We start from the raw sequence: 24,835 nt of genomic DNA, 5'->3' as shown, positions 1-24,835 counted from the left end.
GAGAACTTTTGCTTTAGGCATGGAGAAGCTGTCGTTGTGACTATGGTGAAACATGCAGATATCAAATCTCTTTCTAGAGTGTTTTATACTCAAATGTCCAGAATATATGAAAGACAACTAGGAAAATCTCAACATTTGAGTCTGATAAAATATAGAATTTTGGAGCGGGAAATTTGTAGAAAATTAGGTGCCAGGAGTCAAGAGTTAATTATGAGTTCAGCCAGGGGCCATTATCTTGACCCACATTGTGTCTGCCACTTGTGCACAAGGTCAAGCATAAATCAGTTGGTAATTTAGGTTTAACTTAGTAAAGACAAGGAGACCAGTAGATGGGAAGCAGAAAAACTCTTTCACACTCCTCAAGTGTCCCGCTTTTGTTTTGGGTCACGGTTCGAAGTTGAGCTGGCTGCATTAAAGAGACAAAAGAACTTCATCCTGAGAAAAGGAGGTGGCATGGATGGCGTAAAACTATTTAAAGGGAGATCCATACTCTTCTCAATAGGGTAGAGGGGAGGGTGGAAGGGAACAAGACTATGAAAGACCCACCCTAATGCATATGCAGATGCACACACACGCTTATGATTGTCTTCTTTTGGCACAGCCTCTGTTTAGCCTTTAGGTGCCAAAGCAATTAGTTATGTTAATTGCGGGGTCCATCGCCGGTGAATGCAGGTTGAATGGGGCCAGTCTACAGTGGAGGACTGGCCAGAATCCATGTGGAGACTGGGAGGTGGGGCTCAGAGGGAGGCAGTTTGTGACGTCTTGAGCACTGGACCCATGAAAACAGAGGAGGGACCAGCATGTGGGAAAACTGGGGAGGAGTCTGAGCTGAAAGGCAGAGAGTGAGAGGGTAGGAAGCTCAGAGCCTGATCGACCTAGTGTAGAGAAGAGGCATATTCAGGGACTCTGTCAGAGAGAGTGACTTAGATTCAACAGACTGAGTAACAGAGCTAGAAAGTGACAGAGAGCTTCAAAAGGAAACATCAAAACCTCAAGGACAGGAGGGAAGTAAGCAAGAGAATTTGAATTTGGTTAGTGCAGTGTTTGCTGTTCTGCTCAGTTATCCATCTCCATCTGGGTGCCATCTGTGCCTCTGGCTTTGGCCTTTGCTGCGCAGGAGCTCACATATGTGGGAATGCAAACACATGCCTGACATATGAAGGCGTGGAGTCACAAAAGAGGACAAAAAGCAGAGGACGAGAAAGCAAAACTGCCACTGCAGCTGACTCTACTAGAGTGGAGGTAGGAACAAGTGTTTCCAGTTTACGTTTGTGTTGCTACAGGGTGTAGTTGTCCTGTTAATTTATAGGAAAGTGAGTGAGAGTGTGTTGTCTGGCAAACAGTTCACTTTGTGAGTATTTCTGCGTGTGCCTGTGTGTGTGTGTGTGTGTGTGTGTGTGTGTGTGTGTGTGTGTGTGTGTGTGTGTGTGTGTGTGTGTGTGTTCAGTCCTAATTCCCAAAGCTGGTTTGTACGGTACAGATGGTTCATCATCCTCTCCTCTTTATCTCTTCATCCTTGTCTACTCAGGTATGAGGGAGGCTTTCTCAACTTGTGCGCAGCTTTTCTTGCCATATGGTCAATAATAATACAATTATCTTTTTTTAAGGCTAATTTGTTGCACTGAACTTGCTCAGTATACATTTCTATATTATCTTTAACAAGATTTTAATAAAATCTTGGAAAAATCTAATCCTTAGAGAGACAGAAAACAGCAACATTTTCATATGTTGCATGATGAATTAACTTTTTTTTCTTTTATATTCCAGATTTTTATATTTTTCTTTTTCTTGTGGAAAATGCAATCTTGTCAGAATTTTTATGATATCTGATCACCCTCCTCCTCAGCTGTCATTTAACCAGAAATCAATCAATTTTTCCACATGGCAAGCAGAGCGGAAGAAACTAGGTAAAGAAGACATGTGCATCTGTTGTACAGTACCCCTGACATATGGGAAGAGGAGGGAAACGGCTGTGTATGACTTTCATGCTGGGTCTAACCGTGACGTCCTGACATTAGTGGGATCTGGGAGCAAATGCGAATGTTACACCACTGCCTAGGCAAGGCAAAAATATTTGTAAAGCACATTTCAACAACAAGAAAATTCAAAGTGCTTTACCTTCTCAATGTTGCCCAGGTTTAGCTTGCACAAAAAACATCTTCCCGATTTCTGAGTGCAATCTGACAGGGATGTTGTGAGAAAGAAAAAGACAAAAGAAAGGGGGACCTGGTCATTGTCATGTCTGGCCAGGCCATTGGGGAGATAGGAGCAACTGTAGGCTGCACAGCCTGAGAGCAGAGACCCCTGTCTGGGCTTCTGGACTTTATCATATTCTTGACAGCAGGCTCTGTGCTGTATCTCGGTGAGTCTGAAAATATGTTTGTACGGAGCCCATTCCAATTATTTTTATTTTTATTCAGAGACCTTATTTTTACCTGCCTTAACTGTTTGCAGGCTACTGTAGTTTCTGTTATGGACTTGTGTTGCTTTGAAGTTTCTTATCTAACCCATGACAAGCACATATTTGTGTTAGGGAGCAAGTGTTCCTCCATGTGTGAACCAGGTGTGCTGCAGACATTTTGTCTGCTGAGACTACAAGGTTACTTGTCTTATTGCTTTCTTCACCTTTTTTTTTTATCTTTTTGACCTCAATCCCAACTGTGAGTTTCTCTGCTAAATGTGTTGGAATAAATGGAACACAATGACCTCTGCCCAGTTGCTCTAAAGAATTCATCACAGATAGCCCACCACTGTTTCCTTATGTACGCACATAGAACAGAGCAGCTGCTTGTGGAGTTTGCTGCAGGAAGTTCTCTATTAGTTCCTTTGGCAAGGGTGATGATATGTTGCCCCTGGGCTCAGTGAGAGGTTGTTCATTAGAATGTGTATGCAAGCTTACAATTTGTTTTTAGCATGAACATTTCACATAGAAGTGCTTAAAAATGAATGTTTCATCATGGGAAGTGTCAGCTTGTTTGATGTGTGTATTATTTAGTATGCAGTTTGTATGCAGAGGTGTGTATGAAATTCCCTCCTCCTTCCTTTGATATTGCAGCCTCTTTCTTTATCCAAAGTGTAGGAGCAATGGGTTTATTACTTGTATACTTGCAAGACTATAGCAAGACTATTATTTACTGTGCTTTTAAGATTTAAGAAGCTTAAAAGGCACAGTGCAATGTAGCTAAAACATTAGCATGGTAAGGTCTTTGTAGGTCCAGTGCTATTGTTCTTCAATGGAATAAGACACTTTTTAATCCCTACAATGTAAAGAACACAACTATAATGCAACAGAGTCTTAATGCAGAGTTTTGCAGAGTTATTGTAGGAGGTATAATATACATAAATAGTTAGCCAGAGCAAACCAATGCTGCTTTTGGGAAAACATTCAATGAACAGAAGAACTACAAAATTGTGTGCTAATTTGTAAGGTGCTTGGGTAGAGAAGAAATGGGAGGTGTTGTCTCTCTCTATGACTAACCTCTTAGAGACATTCATTTTTCCAGCCTTCTTTTGACCCATATCATTGTGAGAAAACGTAGAGACAAAAAGTCACATTTCATTGACTTCTTGTCTCCTAAGACTTAGGTGAGAATTTAAAACACATAAGCTTTTGTGTTCTCTAAAATTCTGTCCTTGGTGTTTTCATGCTTTGGTATTTCCCTCCTGCAGGTTTGTTTTGTGACAGATACAAAGAAATTACACCCCCCCCCTAACATTATTCAGCAATAGCACCTAAACCCATGTGCAACACAAACACACCCATCCTCTACTGTTTTCCGGGTCTCCTTCTTCACATTGTTCAGAGCACAGCTGGCCTCTTTGTTTTACTTATCTGTCTCTCTAAGTGGCTGTTGAGCTCTGCTCTTCCATACAGCTGGGGTCTGAGCTTATCCACAGCTTTGTTTATGTACTATGTGAACCAAATGTGCCTTCCTGCCTTAATTCATTGCATCACCAAAGCTAGAGTGTGTTAAAACAGGATCATTTCTTTGTTTGTCTGGTACTGTAGATATGCCTTGTTGGAGAAAGTTTCCTGCATAAACGAAAATTCAATTGAGTCTCCAGTGTGGCACGGGGTGATAGCAACATCTGGTTGGACCTGAGCCCAGTCAGTCAACTGGGCTCTTAAAGCCTGCCACACCTGGTGTAATACAGGGCAGCCCTATTACTGGCTTTGCTTTCTCATGTCTGGAGCTTGCACTTTGTTTTATGGACTCCTGTAACAGACTTAATCAGAGTTTCTGTGCATTAGTATGGCCTTAGAGAAAAAGCAGTATTTTTTTTTCTTTGCAGTTAAGATTTATTGTTTTGGTTTATAAGAGGAAAAGGGTCAGTAAGGCAAACTTTGTTGTCAGGCCTAAATGCTGGAGCTTGACATTTGTTTTCACTTTATCATCAGGATTATAACACATTAATCAGGAGCTAACCAGTCCTAGAGAGTGAGAATTGTTGTACAGATAGACAGATAATCTACTGCCATTAGAAAAGGAGCAGGTCTGAGAGCTTGGTTGACAGATTTGAAATGTCCCTATTAGGTCGATGTTTAAATTTGTGCCAAAGTGTCCACATCCTAGACAGGCCTTAAAAGGGGTGTATTTGTTACTTCAGTATCAACTGTCCTCCAAAATCAGTTGATGACAAGCCAAACTTTAATTTTAGCTTTTTCATTCTTTGCCCAACTTAACAGTTTCCCACTCATTTGACTTTTTTGTGATGGGGCTCACTTTTTAAGTTCATCCAAATGTTGTAATAACAGTAAGAAAGTTGCAGAATAGGACAAATAGACTTGTCATTTTGTTGATTAATTAAACAACATTATCAATGTTAGAAATATATTTGCGATAAAAAAAAAACCGGGCCAGTCACCGCTTAGAGTGAAAAACCCACATACACAGGTATTGTTCGTATATAGCTTCCAGTTTTTAAATACTTTACTTTACTACACCGGGCTGCACGGTGGCACAGTTGGTAGCACTGTTGCCTTGCAGCAAGAAGGTCCTGGGTTTGATTCCCGGCCGGGTGACTTTCTGCATGGAGTCGCATGTTCTCCCCGTGGATGCGTGGGTTCTCACCGGGTACTCCGGCTTCTTCCCACAGTCCAAAGACATGCCTGTTAGGTTAATTGGTCACTCTAAATTGCCCTTAGGTGTATGAATGAGTGTGTGCATGGTTGTTTGTGTGTTGCCCTGCGATGGACTGGGTATTTGTCCAGGGTGTACCCCATCTCTTGCCCATAGACCGCTGGAGATAGGCACCAGCTTCCCCGCAACCCACTATGGAAGAAGCGGTAGAAAATGACTGACTGACTTTACTACACCAGAAGTAGTACTACAGCAAACCTGTCCTGCACACAATATTTAAATTGAAGCATAGTTTGAGAAATGAACACAATTGTTAATATCGTAAAACTAAAAGTGAATAAATAGTTTACAAGGCAAAGGAACAAACTTCATCAGTTTTTGGGGTTTGCAAATAATGTCAATTAGAGTTTAGTGTTATCATTAGAGGATGACTAATTTCTATTTCCAGTTTTTGCCATAATTTATACGATATTGCTAATTTCTGTTTGGTAGAATTATTAAAAGTTAATCTTCTTCATTGCAAATAAAAATTCCTGTATCATAGATTTGGTAGGTTAGTACTTTCAGATCCCATCCCGTCATTCCCCTCGCAGCTACATGACTTCACATCCACGTGGACGCTGCGCGTCTACATCTGCCAAACGTCCCACTCCCTCCAGCATCACATCGCCAAACCTCTTTTTATTGCTCCTTCTCAATTTTATGGACAGCGTCTGTCTGCCTTGCCGTCCTCTCTTTCGTTTTCTTTTTCAGTTGCCACTAAGTACATTTCCATCCGTGAGTCCTTCTTTTACCCTATGTGGCATGCTGGATTACAGCAATGTTTTTGTAATTATCTCACTGTGCAAAGAGGTTATGCAAGGGCTTCTCCCACCATTACTCTGTCACATGGACATGTGAGGAATTTATTTCAGAGATATTTCTTCTTCACATGCACACAAGACAGCCCCATTTTTTTTTTAGCTCTGTTTATTATCTTCCAGAGTTGTCCATTCCTCCCCTTTCTGTCACTGTATACATCTCTTTCTTGCTTTCCTCTTACTGTCAACCTTGCCACCTCCCCATTGCTCGCCTTCCTCGCGGAGTGTTGACATTGGGTTTTTTCCAAATATGTAGTCTACAGGCCTGGAAGGTGGTAATGAGAGCCAAGAAAAACAGCCTGGCTCTGAGTCTGACAACCAGGCTTGTCTTCCTGATGAAACCAAATGAAAACAGTATTTTTTTTCTCCTTGTTATTCCCTCCCATCCTCCATCTTTGCCTCACAGTTCATATCCTGCCTTCACCGGCTCTGGCGCCTTTAAATTGATGACTAATTTCTCCGTTCCTGTCAGAGCTGGGTTTAAACTCTCTCAAAGTCTTAAACGGTTTTGTTGTGATAGCACAGTAAAACCATATAATTTTCAGGAAATTACACAGTTGTTTCGGAACATAAGTAAAACATTTCCAAGGGAGTAAAAAATGGTCAGAAATTTTCCTGTCTCACTTCATAGAATGATATTCAACATTTAGAAATTCTGTTTCTAACTTTTAAGCTTGGCTGAACTTTTAATGGCTGAGAAGCCCTGCAGTCCCAGGGGAGAAGCAGCTTGAACTCAATAAAGTAACCAAGGACACACTTTTTAGAAATGTTTTAACACTGAGCCGTTTAACCTGTTATTTATCTGCTAGGTTACAACAATTGACATTCACGGGATCATGCACGCACTGTTGAATTAATTTTAATGGATTTGATTGTGTCGCTGAATCTTTATGCTGTGTGAGTGTGAGTGAAGGTCAGCAGGAGCGCAGGATAGAGGAACAGATGTGTGCTGTATTGTTACTGTGTGCGGATGGAATGGGACCAGGTGCAGCCTTTGTCTCCCCAGCATTTAAGTCCACTCGCTCGCATTCAGCTGCCTCGTGCCACCCCCTCCCTCCCCTCCATGCCCCTCCGCCCTCTTCGCCTTTCTCCATTGATGGCAAGGCAGGGATGTGTATTTATGTGTGTATGAGTGGATGTCAGCTAGGGCTGCCTTGGCCTGAAGGAGGAGGCTCCAGCAGCCCCTTATGCCATCCCCCCACCCTCACAGGTGACTGTTGGAGGTCCCAGCTGGCTTGCTCTTGGCCGATTAAATCCATATGGTACAAGAGGAGGAAAGAAAGCCTGGTTAATGTTCAAATCAATTGCTGCTGTCTGTGCTTTTGGTTGATTTCTTTTCTCATTGTATATGATGCCATTTCCAAAAGTTGTCAACAAGTGGAGAAATGCTTTATACAATTTACCTGAATTTTGAAAACAAGCATTATTCCACTTTATCACTTCTGTGCACACAGTATAAAGTATATCACCAGATATTCTAAGCATAAATAGAATAGGTGCTGAATAATACAGAAGAATCGTTTTGGGTTTTCTTGATTGATTTCAAGCTCAATATAAAGTTAAAAAGTTAGTGTTCTAAATTATTCGATTCTTGCTCTTCTATTTTGAGTTATAATTTCAGCAGCAGATGCAGCTTTCCTGAATCTAGCCATGAACCAGTTTGCGGGATCAAAGTATTCCACGGCTTGAAAATTTCTAAGGTTTCTCATCATAACCCATCCTACAGTTTGAAGTGCTTTAAAAGAAATGCCAGAAAAATGTCAGAGTGACCCAAGATTACTCGAGCTGTATGGAGCATACAGTAACACAGCTCTGCCTCTCCCGCACTTGTTGTGGCATGCTACCAGTCAGGGAGCTGAATTAAGGTAATTACACTTTTCCCTTGCTTACAATAAAGACAAATTTGGCTTTTGTGAAAGATTCTGACATTTATTGTGTGGAAACTGAAGCAGTACCATCTAGCAGCTGACTGCAGGCTAGCTGCAGGCTGCAGAAAGCCTGACCAGTAAACCTGCTAATATCAGCTTACTTGTTTTACTCTATAAAGAGCAGAACAGCAAAACTGTGTTTTAAATAAAAGCAATGATAGCATTGTAAATATATTTTAGAAAATTATTCATGTTAGGATTATACAAAGAAAATGTGGTATTTTAACTCAACTATATTGTACTGTGAAAATCCTATACTGGCTGATGTTCCATTTAGTGATAGCCATTAGTTTAACTATGGATATTTTAAATTTTGCTAAAGCAGTTTATTATTCATGCTTAAGAAACACAACCTAAGTCAGTGAACAATGTAAAAATACCAGAGAGCACCAATCAGTGATAAAAATGACTGAAGAGACTGTTTCATTGTCTGAAAGTTTTCATTAGCATTTCATTCTCTATAAAAGAACAATGGTTACTGCTTCAGTTGAAAAAAAAATCAACCATCTAAGATCAAGAAAGACTTAAAACGAAGACAATACAAACATATGTTTATGCATTTTTATTTCACTAGAAGTAAGTTTTTGAAAATTGACATTGAAAACATCAAACAGTATGGCATTTCAGTTAACATTTTTAAAACCCAACTTCATTGCTTTCCTCCATGATTGTCCAGTATTTTCTCATTTATCAGCACCTTTCTGTCCCAGCTGAGGAAAAACATGCCCACTGCATGATGCTGCCACATCGTTTCACTGTGAGAATGTTGTTAATGATTGGTTTGATGTGTTTTACAATCAGAATTCTTACATGCACAGAAAATATAAATCTGAGAAAGTCTTAGTTCTTAGCCACTAAGCTAAGTTGTACAATAGGTGGTCTTATTAGTAAGATGGGTTTCTTGAGTGTAAATCCTTTACTGCTACGTTTGGCTTAAGACTAATTTCAGGGTATGAAATTAGGTCCATACATTAACTAAACCTGCACTTTCAAATCAGATTTATCTCACGTTTAGTGTAAACATGTATTGAAAATTATCCTTTAAAAGGTGCCTACATCGAAAAATACTCACTAGGTACAAACCTACATTGCACATGCTAGTTTTTGTTATATTTCATTATCCATTAAATATGCTTTAGAGCTTTTGCAGGGACTATGTTAGCTATCTAGATTAATATTCTGTTAGCCACAGCACTCCACTAAAAAGTCCAAAATCTTCCTGCTAAATTCCTCATTTAAAAAAATATTTAACAGTAATCTACAATGACTTTAAAGTTTAACTCCGTTACGACTGCAGTATATATGTGTTTGTAGATGGTAAACTGAAGCAATATCCTTCATTCCACATCCTCTGATTTTTTATTCTCCATGATAAATTAGCCATGTGTGTGTTGCATCTTCTCTCACCTCATCTATATGACAGGACAGAGATAGCAGAGTGCACACCAGGCTGATGCCTCACAGCTGCCAGCTTTTTAGAGTTTAGACTTCAGCGTTAAACCCAGAGCAAGATACACGCTAACACCAAACGTGTGTATTTATACACCATATCAAGCATGATTTATGTTTAACCACAAATAATATATATTATGCACCCTCTCGTATGACATGGGATAAGTTAAAGTTTTCGAAGCATTTTCTTCTTTTTTTCCTGATTTCAGCACGACTGGTTCTGTGTCCTGGTTCAACAGAGGTGATTGCTTTCTCTTTCTCAGTTTTAGCCTCATTTCAAGTCATCACCTGTGGAAGAAGAAGCAATTAACATTGGCTGAATGTTTTAATGCAGACGAGCGTCACCTGAAGCTGAACAAACAAGAAACACCTGGCTAGCAACAGCCATCACCATAGATGTATTTTTGCTTTTCCATCCCTCCAATGAAAGCTGGCATAGAAAGCAAATACACAAGAAGTAGCCTACAGGGTATCTATCAGTTATATTTTCCTCTAAGATGACATAAAAGTGAAGAGCAGCAAAGAGTGGTAGGGGAATGTGAAAATGTTTTTGGTGTGATTGCCAAAAAGTGTTGGTATTATATGCTGTGAAATCATTTCAAAATATGTCCCCTTTTTTCAAAGTGCATTTTATGGTCCTGTCTATGTGTGTTTAGGAGCTTTGTTTACCTTTCCTTTGTTCCATTACAGCAAGGATGACAGGTGGCATTTAGACCAAACACCCCACATCCTCCTTTGAACCAATATTCACCTGAGTTAACATTAGACCACTTTATGCACCCGGCGCTTATGTGTTTTGTGGCTGCAGTGACAGCTGGCTCCCCTCTGAAAGTCTTGTATCCGTATACAACAGACCTCAGGTGCTTGTAATCCAGATGAAGTCATCCAGCTATGTGTAGCGTCTAATTGACAAGCAGAGGCAATTCTCTGTGGGCTGACAGCAATACATGCACACACACCTGATGTCTCCTGTTTAGGCCATTACCTCTGGCACAGCTCACGACAGACCCTGCCATGTCTTAAGATTGCGCGAACACAGCTGCAACCTCATTTCCCAGCTCCCTTCCAAAATAGGTCATGAAATAAGTTGTTGTTGTTGTTCATGTTTATTTTCTTTGGCATTATGTCTGCATGTCAGTCAAATGCAGTTAGCATCTGGAAAGAATATTTAATTTTTAATATAAAATTAATGTTTTGTTTTTTTTGTAAACAGTTTGCAAATGTTTTAACAAAGATTTTTTGAATACATTTTAGTGCAAACTAAGAGCCAGAATCCTAGCTCTTGTGTATGTGTGTGTTGTGTAAAATTGTTTACATGGTAACAATGTTGACACTAAGGCCATATGCCCCGTTGATTCTGTTATTGAGATGTCAGTCTAATTTCCTGGCCATACGGACAGAGTGTGCAGGGCTTTGGAACCAGTGCATGCGTGTGTGCTTGCTTGCCGCAGGCTGCTTCCTGCGGTGTGCTGGCAGACCGCACGTGTGGTGGGTATGGCAATCCAAATGTCTGCGTAGATCCCTCCATCCTGCCCCCTGTGTCGGTGAACAGGTGGAGCGATGGCAGGCAGGCCAGAGGGCTGAGCTGAGAAAACGGGAATGATGTAGGGGAAAAAGAGGTGGAGGACTAGAAAACGAAGGATGAACAGTCAAAGCTGTATAATGAGTTGCAGACTTGACAGATGAGTTGTGTAGGGCAGAGTCTGACAGTTTGCAGATAGGACACAAAAGGCAAACGGGGTTAAGAATAATGTAGAGAGTTTTGTGAGGTTGCATCCTCATGTGTTCAGATTTTTTCCCTTGAAATGTTATTGATCCTTTAAATTTGTAATTTTACACGTTTTTATGCCAAAATATCCATTGAGTTGGCTTTTAGAGTTAGCTATTGACAGATAAGACCGTTCCAACTTAACCCTTTATAAACTGGGAAGCAATGGCTCAAGGCTATCAAGAGTTCATAGCTGTGAAAAAGATATAAAGAGTTCTATTGAAGCTGAAGCCCTAAAACCATGAAACCACTTTTTGAAAGCTGCTCTCTCCTGACCTGTGACCCATAAGACCTTGCTTGTCTATTAATCGTCAATTCTTGAAGCAGTTAGAAAAGTCTGATCCGTTCTAAAGGGAGACAGCATCCGGGCTTCATGGATCTCCTGTAGACAAAGACAGCTTCTGATCCCACGTCCCCCTCCAACCACAACCACGCCCCCCATTACACTCTCTCCAAAACCCTTATCTGGTGGTCTCATTCACCATCAATAGCATATTGAGAAGTTGCATTTAACATTCAAAAGCTTTGCCGATCTTGTTAGTAAAGCGTGAAATGGCTCTGTCCCTTTCTCTCCATGTCTCTGGATTCTTTCTTCAACCCCCCACACACACTGTTTAGTGGGGATCTCAATGAGGGGGCTTTCTACTCCCACACAATAGACTTCTTCAGGATTTCTTCTGCTATTGATCTGAATGGGTGAGAGTGAGGGGCTAAACTTTAGACATCTGGTTCTTTGATAGGGGCAGGGTGTTTGGTGCCCTGGCAGTATGTATTATATGATGTGAAGTGTGTGTGTGCATGTGTTTGTTGGGGGGTGGTTCTTCCACAGCTATAGACTTGAATATTTTCTATTAATTTTAAATAATGAGCTAATAGTTGAACTGGCCTTTTTGTTTTGTTGTTTGTATTATACATTCATTCTTTCATTCAAACATTTGTTTTGCCCTTTTGAGCTGTTCACTGCAACAGTTTCAACTGAAGTTCCACATTATAGTTTTTTGATTGCTCAATAATCAAATATATACATCTCACATTTTATCTACTGGCAGTAAAAATTACTTTCGGATATCTGGAGTCTGATGTTCATTGTAAAAAGTGTCTTGATTCAAGAGCATATTTTATAATAAGGATCTGACCCACAGATGACCTCTTGCAATCTTTCCGCAGACAGTAGAGAGAAGAAGACCCCTGCCATGCCCGGTTCGCCTGTGGATGCTAAGACTCATTCCAGATCAGCCCCTAGCAGCAGTGCCAGCTCCACAATGCCACCTCTACCTTCTGTCAACCCCAGTGGTCCTCGTCCGGCCTCCTTTTCCACCACAGCATGTAAGAAAACTTCAAAAGTCTCCTTACATTTTTGTCACTTATCGCTTCAACTAGGCTTGTCAGTTCCACTTCAAACTTTATTTGTATTCCTAAGGTAAAACTGCCAGCTCAGACTTAAAACGAAGGGCTATTCACACAAATAAGTTGAGAGCATCTGGAACCACTCACCAGAGCTCATTTTTACTTCACATCTTTTTCCCAGTGACCAATGGGAATCATCATTCCCCACCAACGCTGAATGCAGTGCCCTCTCCACCGCAGCGTTACAGCAATGGACCATCCTCCTCTTCATCCTCATCGCTGGCTAATCAACAGCTGCCGGCCACCTGTGGTGCTCGCCAACTGAGCAAGCTGAAACGTTTCCTGACCACGCTGCAGCAGTTTGGCAACGACATTTCTCCCGAGATTGGAGACAGTGTCAGAAGCCTAGTTCTGGCCCTTGTGGTAAATCCTTTGAAGTTGAAGAGGAGGGGGAAAAAGACAGCATTTCTGTTCACTGCTTTCATACACTTCACTTTGCATTTCTTCTAGAACTCAACGGTTACTATTGAGGAGTTTCATTCACGGCTTCAGGAGGCCACCAACTTCCCCTTGCGGCCCTTTGTTATTCCTTTTCTCAAGGTAAATATACCTTTCCCCTCCTGACTTTGCATTTGGATTACTTTCAGGTTTTGGTTGTAGGCAGCAGCATTATTGTCTTTTCCAGTTAGTAACGTATACCCAACCTATTTTACCACAACCTGTCAACCCCAGTTTAAAGTTGATCCGAATAATATATGTGAAAAAAATAACTTCACATGATACAGTTGTGTTCAAAATAATAGCAGTCCCACTAGACTAACCAGATCAATCAACTCAACCAATGAGCAGGTCCAGGCTGATCAAGGAAGGTCTGGTCTTGACAGTGAGACAATTAGAAGATTCCTGTGTGAGGCTAATCTATTGACAAGGAGCCCCCGCAATGTCTCACTGAAAAGACTTGCTGAAGAGGATACAATCTGCCAAAGAACACATCAACTGGCCTAAAGAGAAATGGTGAAACATTTTGAGGACTAATGAAAGTACGATTGTTCTTTTTTGGTCCTTGGCCTGCAGACAGTTTGTCAGACAACAGTGAAGCATGATGGTTCAAGCATCATATTGGGATGTTTTTCTTACTATGGTTTCAGGCCTATTTATTGCATACAAGGCATCATGGAGCTTGAAGAGATCATGTTGTCTTATGCCAAAGAGGAAATACCCTTGAAATGGATGTTTCAAGAAGACAACAACTGTAAACACACCAGTAAGCAAGAAGCATCTTGGTTCCAGACCAACAAGTCAAAGACATGGAGTAGCCAGCCTAATCTCAGGACCTTAATGCGATTGAAAACTTGTAGGGTGACATCAAAAATGATGATTCTCAGGCAAAACCAAGAAGTGCAGAGGAAATATGGAATGCTATCAAATCATTCTGGGCTGAAAATATTTGTTCACAGGTGCCAGTAGTTGGTTGACTTTGTGCAACACAGATGTTAAGCAGTTCTCAGAAGCAGTGGTTATACAACTAAATATTAGCTGAATGGTTCACAGGAAGGAATAATCCTAATGGCTTTTCTGTTACAATAAACACAATAAATGTTTGAGTAAGTAAAAAAATGCAGACACTGCTATTTTGTTGAAAAGCCTAATGTTAATTTTTCTTAATTTTCAGTAAAAGTTTGATATACTGTTCTTCATGGTTTGAAGTAGAATAGAATGTGCAGTGTTCCCAATGCATGGGAATAAAAACTATTCTATTCGATTTTGAGCTTTACTCACATTTATAAACACACTGTTTTGAACACAGCTGTACAGTTCAATAATCAGTAACCACATTTTTTGTGTAGTCTTTATGGCTGACTATATTTCTTTATAAATGGTTTAAAGCACCAATCAGGGCTTCCACTTTGACTTGACAAGTAGCAGATGAGTTCTTGTTAAACAGCCTCTTGTGGCTCTTTGTACCCAGTGCTTTTGCAACACTATACCTTTTAAGAGCTCCCCTCAGCAAAGCAGCCCATAAATCTTTAGTTGGTTGTAGTGCTGTTCTTTAAACTCTTGAAATCTCTTTTTCCACACTTATTCCTTACTTACTTATGTAGCCCCTCCATCTGTCTTCCTGAGAGGATAATTCTCTGTTCACTGTCATCTACTAATTTATTACAAGGGTGTTAGCCCCCCACTAAACTTAATTCCAAATGTTTGAGAGTTAAGAAAGAGACGGGACTGATGGGCTGAATTCTTTAAGCAAGTGGAAAAGACAAAGAGGCGGCTCAGGTGGAGGTAGGGAAAAGTGGAAATTCGGAAGTGTGAAACATGCCTATAAAGTGTTCCAGTCTCTTTTTATGGTCTACAATGTGCCATGTGGAGCCGCTGTCCCTTTTTAAAAAGAGCATTTGGGTTTCAAGGCACCGGCAAACTAGCATCCGCTTCACTGAACCTCAGAGAGCCCCTAGACACAGCACATGTGTCCGCTAGCTGGTGGCCCCAGGGAAAGAAGGGATGTAGAGGAGCCTGAGAGATGGGCACAGGGTTGTTGTGGAGCATCTTTTAGGTTAGGGTGCAGGAGATTCTCCAAACTGTGGCTACAGAGCCTTCAAAGAAAATATGATATTCAAAGAAAAAGGAGTGCTGTTTTACAAAATCTTTAAGTACCATTTGGGAGTGCTCTGTGATACGATGAGGTCAGTCATAAAATGAAAAGGCAAGGGTTATTTATTTGGTTGCTCAAGAAGAGGGAGCAGAGGGGGTGAGGAAGTGGTGTAATTGCAAACACACTGAAGTCTGTTCCCAATTAGGGAAATGCAGGGAACAAAAGCAAGATGGACAGATTCAACACACAGACATGGATGAATATGTCCATATGGATCGAAAAATTGACAGTGCAAGGGAGGACAAAGAGCTGAAGCTTTTGCTTAATTTGTTTTGAAGCCTCGGTACCATCATACATACTTTTACTGTAATTACCAAACAACACAGTGTGCTAAGCCCTCTTGCTATGTGGGATGTTAACAATCATCATCAGTGGTAGCACTGCCATTTTTTATTTGAATTAGGAAAGCCACAGCCACTATTGAGTCAGCCACAGAACAACACCCAAAGCCAGCCTTATAGCCAAACCTCAAGAAGTCAAGCTCCCTGTTTTTGCTTCCTCCGGTGCCAGATCTTTACAGGAACTCCTTGGCCAAATTCATGTTATCTTGTTCGGTAAACTGACCCATTTTATTGTATCCAGTTACTTTGCTGTTTTTAGTTGCCTTGTGAATTAGTACTGTTGTCAATTCTCCTGCAGAGTCCTATTAAAAACAACGATTTTGATCTCTCCCTTGTATGCAATGTCAATTCTGGATTTCTTTGGTTTAGCTTAATGCTAATTTTGTTATATATGGTTTGACATTTGAGCAGATTTGGTTGTCATGAATTGAGCCTTAACTGTGTTACGGTCAATACCAGGATGGAGTAACTTAAAACAATATTATTGCTTATTTTATAGGCAAATCTTCCCCTGCTGCAGAGGGAGCTGCTCCACTGTGCACGAGCAGCCAAGCAGACTCCAGCTCAGTACTTGTCCCAGCATGAGCACCTCCTGCTAAGCACCACCATGACTTCCTCTCCAGACTCCTCTGAGTTGCTGATGGAACCTCCTGAGGCAGGGACCAAACGACACAGCCCCAGCAGGTTAGATAACATTGGCATGCCTTCTTCTAAAAGCACAACCTACAAGTAGTTTGTAGAAAGTATAAACTTGAGAAACATTTTCTTGTGTTTAGAGTTAAGGAGAACGGCTTCCACGAACGTCCTCCAGTAGCAATGGAGCCTGCAGCAAAACGGATTTGCACCATCAGCCCCGCTCCACGACACAGCCCTGCCCACCCGCTGCCCCTCACTGCCCAGCTTCACCCGACTCCTCCACCCTTGCAACACTATGCCTTGGATGACATAGCAGCGCCACACCTCTTGCACCGAGAGCACAGCCAACGTGTGCTGGAGATCCGTGAACTTAAGGACAGGCCCAGACTCCCTGGTAGGTGACTCCGTCACACAGCTTTTAAAATGTGCCAGCTTGTAACTGAATGGAGTACATTACCTGACTCTTTATGCCATATATACTATAGCAATATATAGCTATATATCTGGCAATATAAACTTCTATCTACTTGGATTAAAAAATAAGCAACTGTTATAAGCCTGCACAAGCCCAAAAGTTGCTGTTAATATTTCTCTGTAAATGGTGACGTAAACAACCAAGAAGTCACTGAACATACAAGAACACTGAAACGTTGTTTCTGACAAGTGAACCTTTATTTTACACATTTGAACCATACATTACCTGCCTTTAAATTGGCATGATGATCATTTTCTTAATCACAATGACAACATAAGTGACATGATATTACTGCTTAAAATGGCATTTTTTCAAAGTCATAGTTTTAAATAATGTATCAAATATTTTATAGTCAGATTTTGCCTACTTTTTGTACAAATGTGACCCTCACAAACTGTTCCTTTAAGTCGGTTACCAAATCATGTAACCTCATATATTTTTTCTAATAAATCACTTTTCTATAATGAGGAAAATGTGGGAAGCAGCACTGTAAGTAGCTAAACATTCACATGCTTCGCCACTAAAACAGACACACATACATATCATATTCTAATCTGTACGCAATAATGGGTGGTCTGCGTGTTTGTTTAAAATCTTGGTATATATTTGGAGTCCTGATATGTCTATAAACAGAGCCATACTGTCCAGGCAAGGGGAGTTTGGTTCTACTCTGGTGTATATCTGCCTCTCCATTTGGGGCTTGTCAGCACTCAGTGGAAACAGCAGTAGTTCTCTCTCTCTCTCTCTCACACACACACACACACACACACACGCTCTTGCACGTGCAAGCGCACGTACACCTAAATGTGTTCAGGGTAGAGGTGCTGTGTTTACGAGGCCTTTAGTCTGTCCGACAGCCTCCCACCCGCCTGCCACCACTTAACTCACAAGCACACACACACAAGGATAAACACATCAGTTCCCCCAAGTCGTAGCTTTGAACTGATGAACGCTGATGAGATCCAGAAGTCGGGAAGATTTTTGGGAAGGCAACATCATGTGTGTGTGTGTTTGTGTGACTGTGCGCTCATCATTCTTCTTGTTGCCCTTTTTTAACTCAGATTGAAGAGATTATGGCTTCTACCTTTTTTGTACGCTGTGCATGTGTTTTAATGCACTTCCTATATTTGTGGACATGGGTTCAAGATGTTTTTTTGGCTTTTGCATAAGCTCAACCCAATGTGTGCAAACTGTAATTTCTCTTCAGTGTATAATTAGATACTGCCTAAGTCAAGCAGCGATGGGAATCACATAATTGTGTATGTGGGGCGCAGGGATCCACAGCGAGTGTCAGAGCGGCTGGTTGTGTTTAGGAGTGGAGCCACTCCACTCAGCCTGAGTGTCTCCCTGCTGGAATGCTGTGAGCTGCAGGAGGGGAGGTGCTGGGGGAGTACTGTGTGTGTCTGTTTGTGTGTGGGGTTGACAGCTGACTTCCAGATGTGTGCAAGCTCTGCGTGGTCAGAGTCTGTTTTGCATCATAGGTTTTCCCTTTCACTCCACCTCTGTTGTTCACTGTCCCATGCCTTCTTTCTTGTCTCATTTCTCAAAGCAGTAACCTCACATCATTGCTGTCAGACTTGATTTTGTTTGAGACTGCTTTTTGATTTTCAACTTTATTTTGTTTTTTAGTAGAGTTTTTACTAGGGAGATTTTGTGCTCTGACATTTGTTCATGATGAAGGAACAATCTAAAATTTTACATTTTTTTGTATTCTGTCATATCTTTCACTCACTCATTGTCACTTGTGGCTAATCCTTCATTCAAAAGAATGTTAATCACATCAGACTGCTATCTGTCTTGTGTGCGTTCTAATTAGGCACTAACGGAGGATACCGTGAGGAGCCGGTGGACCACAGACTGACAGACAGAGAGTGGGCTGATGAATGGAGGCATCTGGATCATGTAAGACTGCAGGCAGGCACCACTGCTGGCTGATGGTTTGTGATATGGACGGAATGTAATTTGTTTTACTAAGGTCCTGAGAAGAAATGTTCCGTTTTCACAGCTTTGACAGTAAAGATAAATTAGTGTGACGCTCTCGGATCGACATAGCTGTAAATATATTTTTCAAAGGCTAATGAATAATTTTGCAGAAATTGTTCAGGCCACTTTACAGACAAAGATGACTGCTTGGAGATTATATTTATACATATCTATTAGACTGCTGTATGCTTTTTAGGCCCATTAAGGTTTTTGTGGTTGCAAATTTAGGTCTGAATTGTTGAAATTACACTTTATCGTAAGTCGGTGGTCCTTCGATACTCCTTGAACCTCATTTTTTTCTCGTAACACCACAATAAAAGACATTTTAAAGTACTAGTACAACAGAAACAGCAGAAGTAAAAGATATTCTTGTTCATTTGCACTGCATTATTAGCTGCTTTCCATTATTACTCAGATATATTTGATATTTCCAAGTTTTAGGAATTATCAGACAGGTCCTGTTAAGTTGGAGTTCCAAGTGGGAAAGCCAGAGGTTTCTTATCAACTCTGAGCTTGAATGCTATGGCTGCCTTGCATATAGAGCTGAGTGATTGCTGCAGTACTGGATAGCAGTTTGTACTGGAAGTCCTCAAGATCTTCTCCACCACACTGCTGTTTAGAAATAATTCTTACTAAGCAAAGGTCAACATTTCTTGAACAACCCATCTTATTGGCCAATGTTTCTTATTATCTCATTCATCTCATCTTTTTCTGAGTATTAATGAAAGCAGTTCAAGTACCCGTAGTGTTGGTACTGCCACAGTTTAAGAAGCAGGCATAAAACACTGAATGCCCACTTCTCCAGCTCATCAGTTTATAAAAATATTTATCTGTTGTTGTGGCTCCCTACACTGAGACATGGTTGCAAAACGCCTTTTGTATCCATAATTTACAAGTGATCAAATAAATACTTGAAAAATTATTTAAGTCTAAACATTTTAACTTACTTTTATGACTGTAGGCCAAATAACCTATTGCAATGCAAATAAATGGTTAACCAGGAATATAATATACATATTGCACAATAGAAACAACCATATGTTTTTAGCATTGACCCAATTTTTCTCATTACATTTCTACATTTATTAAATGATGTGGATAAACTACATACTGTACATATTGTTGGAAAGAGTCATGAAGTTAAACATCACAAAATTTCAATGCTACGTTTATTAGAGAGTTTTTGATGGCATGCCCTAAAGTTCTGTTATACAAAAGGTCAGTTAGGTTTTAAATATCCATTGAGCAATATTGTCATTGACTAAAATGTTGACTAAAATTGACTGTAATAGTTAAAAAGTTGGAAATAATTGGTCTCCTATCCCATTGCAATATACTTTAAGTGGGTATTTAGGACAACATTCCAAATTTTTTTTCGGAATATGTCAAAACTCTATACCAGAAAGTAAAGTTTAACAAAGTTATGCATTTACTTCAAAATCCAGGTGCTGAACTGTATCGTGGACATGGTGGAGAAAACCCGAAGATCAGTGAGCGTGCTCAGACGCTGCCAGGAGTCGGATCGAGAGGAACTGAACTATTGGAGACGACGTTCGAGTGAGCAGGAAGACCCTCGCAAAGGAGCCTCGGGATCTGCTCCATTTTCCAAAACACAGAGCCCGCTCTCTGCAGAGTCGGGTAAGTTCCTTTACGTTCTGTAATTTTGACTCAAACTGTTGTTATTTACCAACAAACTTTGCCATTGCTTCTGTGCTGAAATAAATCTGTTTATCTGAACCATTATACTTTGTGTTATTTTTGCTCATGGATTTTCTCTGTTTTGAGATTTTTCCTCAGAAATTTCTGCCTTATGTAAATATACTGCAAGTTTTAGTTTTAAATGTTGGACTCTTTTTGTGTCCATTACCTGTTTACTTATTCTCACATTTTCTGGTGACTTAAATCTACAAGAAGTGGTTAATTATTAATCAGTTTAAATTCTTAAAACATGACAACATGATGAAAGCTTAAAATTCTGTTTAGAATTGTTTGAAACTTCTTCCAAATGTTTTCAGAATATTATGATACTTTCCCATTTTGGCGTCGAAAATTAGAGATAACATCAAACTACTGGCAAACTAATTTCTGCATCATGCTCTTTACATTCTCTAGTGGCTATAAACAGAGTTGCACCCATGAATTCACATGTCAGTGTGAGTCCTTCCACAGTTAGACCCCCAGTCTGCTGTGTACTGGCAGTGTTCTCTCTGTGTGCCAGCCTTGCCATCCCCCTGCTGCTCTATAGTCACAAACAGGTGCCAGGACTGGCCTTGGCCATATCGGCCACAGAAGGGCCGTCCTGCCGTCCTGCAGGCTCAGAGACCCAGAGCTGGCTGACTCGCCAGCGCGCCATCTGGGCTCACAGCCGGACAGCCCGCCTGCTCGCCTGGGCTCGGGCCACGGTAGTGGGGGTGTATGATGGCTTGTTGGAAGAGAGGGGATGGAAATGAAAGGAATGAGAAGAAAGAATTAAGGGAAAAGGGACCAGAGAAATGAGGGGAAGAGGAAATACGCCAGTCAGCAGACCTGGAGAGACAGAAGTGTGCTGAGATGCAGGGAGAGAAATCTGAGGGAACAGTCTGAATATTAACACAGCTTGTTGGTCTGCTTTTTCCTGCAAGCCAAACACATTCCTTTCTAAAGCTGTCAGATGCTGGATCAGTCCAAGAATCTGACAACCAACAATTATGTTGGCTGTGTGTCTTAAATATGCAGACATGTTTGCATCAGTGACTAAATGAATGGCTTGATGCAAAAGAAACTGTCAGTATATAGCTGTGATAATTTTCTCTCAGCAATCCTGTTATATTGATTGTGCTGTTAGTCTCACAGGTTATCGCTATTTTAAAAAGTGAATGTACTTTTTAAAATCCTAACAGGTGCTTATGTGTTCTCTTTCTACCTTTCCCACAGACTCCCAGCGGGACTTTGGTCCACGGCCAGCTTCAGCATACGTTACCGATGAGATCTGGAGGAAAGCGGGTAAAACTTTTACAGAAATTGTTCAGACCACTTTACAGACAAAGATGACTGCTTGGAGATGATATATATAACATATCTATTAGACTGCTGTATGCTGAGCTCACGAAGGGAAGTAAACTCTAAACACTTGCCTCCCTTCATGTACAGAAGAGGCAGTGAATGAAGTGAAGCGTCAGGCCATGGACGAGGTTCAGAAAGCAGTGGCAGAGGCCGAGCAAAAAGCTTTTGAGATGATCGCTGCAGAGAGAGCAAAAATGGAGAAGACTCTGGCTGAGGTGAAGAGGAAGGCTCAAGAGGATGCCATCATGGTCATCAATGAACAGGAGGATTCGAGTGAGGTGAGCAGAGATGGAAGCATATTAAAATATTAAAGTTATCAATTTTGCTCTCAGAAATGCAGATTTGAACATTTAACACTAGGCTAGCATGGTTACAGTAAAAGCTACTGTGAATATTATTAGAATTTAAATAATCACAGTACAAAAGTAGTCCCCATTTTTTGGGATTAATCAACTAGAAATGTGGCATGTACAATCTAAGCAAGTAGATATTTTTCTCAGCATTTACTGAAACACAAATAAGTGAAAGTTGCAGCAGAAAATATGAGTAAATAAATCTTAAAAGTCCCCAATATACAATTAGGCTTACATTTGCTCACACCCATGGCAGATATACGTTTAAAGTTAAGTATTTTTTGGTATTACAGAAATCAAATGCTTCTTTTAATTGCTAACCTGCTTCCCCTAACCAGGGAAACTCCAATATATAAATAAAAGTTACAGTCAAAACAAGCATGTTAGTCAAATTAGAATATTACTTAAAATCTAAATCTGCCATCAATTTTAAGTCTAGCTGTATTTACTGTGTAAATGGATAACTGCAGCTTATAAATTCATAATTTATCCTTAGGAAGGCAGCTTTACCCAACTAACCATGAGATGTGAGGGTCAGATTTCTTTAGTCCAAGACAGCTAAACAAAAAGATCAGCCACTTTGTGCATGTTCGCCCTAGATAAAGTGAATGACAAGAGGCACAATGAATAGGCCTCAAATACAAAATTTTAAATAGAGAGGTATCTTTTTTAATGAAGAGGGTCTTGATATGTGTGCATCCAAAGGTGGATTTTTATGTTGAAGGGAAAGCAAACAGTTGTGATGAAGTGCCAGTCGCTCAAAATGCAATCCTTCCCAAGTAATGGCTGAAGAGCTCAATGTCTTGGATCAGGATGAAGCAAATTTGGATAGTAATAACTACACTTTTGCCACCTTTATTTTCACAGTTTTTTCTTCTGTGAGAAAATTAAAAAGTGCAGAAACTCATTCAGAAATCAGAGCAAACAGACTGTCGACGTTGTGTTTGTTTCTTCTACCCACAAACTATTTCATAAGAAGCTTCCTTAGGAAAAAAGTGGAACTGAACTCTTAATTGTATACCAGCATGTTTCAACACTCATAACAACCTATCTCTTTTGCTTCTTTTTTTTATTTTTAGTGTTGCTGGAATTGTGGTCGTAAAGCTAGCGAGACATGCAGCGGCTGCAACGCCGCTCGTTACTGTGGGTCCTTCTGCCAGCACAAAGACTGGGAAAGGCATCATCTCATCTGCAGTCCGGGACTTCAAGCTCAGCCCAAACCAGTCTCTGCCATCATTGCGAACAGGGTAGCTGCTGTGACCACAGCAGCAGCAGCTGCAGCTGGGATGTCTCCTGTTAGTGTAGCTGGGGTCAAAGCTCCTGACAGTAAGCCTTCGGCCAGCCCAGGTGGAGAGAAGGCCTCAGTTGCTTCTCGGTCCTCCACTCCCTCCACCCCAGCCTCAGTCCCTGAGACTAATGGACATTAAGGATGCAGAGGACTTTAGAATTTAACACAACAACTGTCCTCTGTGTTATTGGGGAAGAGTTGAATCAGCAGCATGAGGAAAGTATTTGGGTTAAGTTAGGATAACAGATTTTTTCATCATACTTTGGCAGATAAATAAAGACAGATTATGGATGACTGTTGTGAGTGATGTGTCAACTGGGACTTTGGCTTTGGCACAGGACAAAGAGACTTGTTTAGTATGCATCCATTGGATGAACAGATCTCCATAACAGATGGAAACGTCCTTCTGGTCCAAAACCCCAAATCCGGGATCTGGGCTGAAAAAAAAAACTGATGATTGATCACGAGAGAAAGTTTTTAAAGGAAGACATACAACTCTCCCACCCCGTAAACAATGTCACTGATGTTTCTGTGTACAAAATTGAGACGAGGAGGTAGTGTTGGTAAATGTAAACAGTGTAATAGTACCAGACTTAAAGCATATGTCTTTGTTGTTTAGGAAAAAATCTGACAACAGGCCACCTGAGTGCTATCAGTGCAGCTCCTCTCTATTCATAAATATGTCCTCACCAACTTGTCAGTTTTTCATATGTGTGAATGAGTCAAACGTCGTGGTGTTGGTGAATATTGTAAAGCATATGAATATTTTTGTTAAAGCAATATTAAAATGAAGGGTTCAGGTATTTCAAGATGTTTCTTCATCACCAAAGTTTTAAAAGTCATTTTCATGGCCCAGAAGTGTCTTTTAGGAACATAAAATCCTTAGAGTTTTACTGGGAACTCTTCTCACTCCATGTCATTCGTGTTCATCAAAAACATTCAGTCATGACTTTCATTCTTGTTACAGGGTCACATGTTGCTCCAAAAATCATTTACCACTGCATCAGAAGATTAAGAACATTAATGTTATCCGTTTTAGTTAGTTTAGTTATGAATTAACCACAAATTGTCATTGAACCTTGTGTCGCAGTGACAACTCTGTCTGACAGAAAATCTCAGGAGCTAAGCTGTATTCATGTGCAAAAATCATTCTTCTATTCTCACAGTTAGGCTTATGTTTAGTGATGAACTTTGATTTTATCCTACTGTGCTGTTACATCTGAGATTTTCATGTTTTTGTTTGTTGTAAGATGACTTTGTAAAGAAGATTATGAGAGACACCCTTTATTTTGAGCCACAGTTTTCCCCCTTCTTCATTCTAAAAATATGTCCTGTTATAATGCATCAGTTCATATGAAAAACCTATCTTGACATGAAGTATGGAATAAAGTAGAGCTACTTCAAAATTGTTTACTTAATTTCTGTGTTTGTTTATTCTGAGCAAGTGCAATAAAAAGGTTAATTTAGTGAGTTTATAACCTTGCCCAGTAATATAATATACATCCCCCTACTACAATTATTGGCTCCCCTGGTAAATGTATATATAAAATAGTAGCATATTGTCATGCTAGTTTTGCTTTTTTTTATTTGCCCTTAAATTGAATTAAATGTATTAAGGACAGGGTAAA

General features: G+C 40.4%; 1 protein-coding gene across 3 annotated transcripts; it reads left to right on the top strand.

Annotated features, from left to right (window-relative positions):
• Positions 1-858: 858 nt before the first annotated feature.
• cbfa2t2 (CBFA2/RUNX1 partner transcriptional co-repressor 2) lies at positions 859-24,616 on the top strand. 3 transcript variants are annotated; one of them, XM_047347878.1, is made up of 11 exons: positions 859-1,242; positions 12,257-12,415; positions 12,618-12,859; positions 12,947-13,036; positions 15,930-16,114; positions 16,207-16,460; positions 18,358-18,443; positions 19,970-20,162; positions 21,438-21,506; positions 21,654-21,844; positions 22,999-24,616. In XM_047347878.1, exons 2-11 carry the CDS (start codon positions 12,283-12,285, stop codon positions 23,344-23,346), a joined length of 1,791 nt encoding a protein of 596 aa, XP_047203834.1. In that variant the 5' UTR covers positions 859-1,242; positions 12,257-12,282; the 3' UTR covers positions 23,347-24,616. The 3 variants fall into 3 exon arrangements, with proteins under 3 accessions (XP_047203834.1, XP_047203836.1, XP_047203835.1); XM_047347879.1 differs by lacking the exon at positions 859-1,242 and adding an exon at positions 9,828-9,849; XM_047347880.1 differs by lacking the exons at positions 12,618-12,859; positions 12,947-13,036.
• The last annotated feature ends 219 nt before the right edge of the window (positions 24,617-24,835 follow it).

The sequence above is a fragment of the Girardinichthys multiradiatus genome, chromosome 20, assembly GCF_021462225.1.
Source record: "Girardinichthys multiradiatus isolate DD_20200921_A chromosome 20, DD_fGirMul_XY1, whole genome shotgun sequence".
NCBI lineage: Eukaryota > Metazoa > Chordata > Actinopteri > Cyprinodontiformes > Goodeidae > Girardinichthys > Girardinichthys multiradiatus.
The sequence above is the reverse complement of the archived record's forward strand: the minus strand, read 5'-3'. Positions and strand labels throughout refer to the sequence as shown.

Excerpts from the sequence above, each read along its gene's own strand:
- cbfa2t2 (XM_047347878.1), top strand. The coding sequence starts at position 12,283 with ATGCCCGGTTCGCCTGTGGATGCTAAGACTCATTCCAGATCAGCCCCT. Across the intron at positions 21,507-21,653 it reads TGAGATCTGGAGGAAAGCGG|AAGAGGCAGTGAATGAAGTG; the intron begins GTAAAACTTTTA and ends CTTCATGTACAG. Across the intron at positions 21,845-22,998 it reads AACAGGAGGATTCGAGTGAG|TGTTGCTGGAATTGTGGTCG; the intron begins GTGAGCAGAGAT and ends TTTTATTTTTAG.